Source organism: Seriola lalandi, unplaced genomic scaffold (assembly GCF_002814215.2).
Source record: "Seriola lalandi dorsalis isolate HSWRI2012SDOR001 ecotype SW California unplaced genomic scaffold, Sedor1 jcf7180002054229, whole genome shotgun sequence".
Classification (NCBI taxonomy): Eukaryota; Metazoa; Chordata; class Actinopteri; order Carangiformes; family Carangidae; genus Seriola; species Seriola lalandi.
The window spans coordinates 2,092-2,925 of NW_019524782.1; the positions used below are offsets into that span (position 1 = coordinate 2,092).

Consider the following 834-nt stretch of genomic DNA (forward strand, 5'->3'; position numbering starts at 1 on the left):
TGCAGCTAACAGACCTGTAGCTAACAGACCTACAGCTAACAGACCTTTAGCTAACAGACCTGTAGGTAACAGACCAGCAGCTAACAGACCTTTAGCTAACAGACCTGTAGGTAACAGACCAGCAGCTAACAGACCTGTAGCTAACAGACCTACAGCTAACAGACCTTTAGCTAACAGACCTGTAGGTAACAGACCAGCAGCTAACAGACCTTTAGCTAACAGACCTGTAGCTAACAGACCTACAGCTAAAAGACCTGTAGCTAACAGACCTGCAGCTAACAGATCTACAGCTAACAGACCTGTAGGTAACAGACCTACAGCTAACAGACCTACAGCTAACAGATCTGTAGCTAACAGACCTGACACAGTCCAGTCCAGTGCTGGTCCACTGGGAGAACCTGAAGACCTGGAGAGAAGCATCCAGGTGAAGCAGAACAGTCTGCTCTGACTCCTCTCTGTTCTTATTCTCCAGATGAGGAGGTGGAGGATCAGGAGCTGAACCCGTTCTCCTTCAGAGAGTTTCTTCGCTGGAAGAACCAGGATCCACATCAGGAGCCAGAGCAGGAGCACCAGGAGGAGCAGACACAGGGCCAGGTATGAAGACCAGAGTCTGCAGCAGAAGAAGAACATGACATCAGTGTGACTGACTGACTGTGTCTGTAGTCCAGCAGCTCTCAGAGGGTGTTTGATGTCAGGAACTTGACCTTGGACCCTGACGCCCAGACCTGTTTCTTCTCCGAGCCCTCCCTGGCACCACAGGTAGATTGACATCATCATTGACGTTATGAGAACAGGAAGTAATGACATGTGAACTTTGTGAATCATTACTGACAC

General features: G+C 49.2%; 1 protein-coding gene across 1 annotated transcript in view; it reads left to right on the top strand.

Annotated features, from left to right (window-relative positions):
• Positions 1-402: 402 nt before the first annotated feature.
• entr1 (endosome associated trafficking regulator 1) overlaps positions 403-834 on the top strand; it is a gene marked incomplete at its 5' end in the record, with an annotated part of 7,116 nt that continues 6,684 nt past the window's right edge. The window contains 2 exons of the mRNA XM_087173453.1: positions 403-594; positions 664-759. Of these exons, the coding sequence (XP_087029579.1) occupies positions 403-594; positions 664-759 (288 nt within the window). The remainder of the gene's footprint in view (positions 595-663; positions 760-834) is intronic.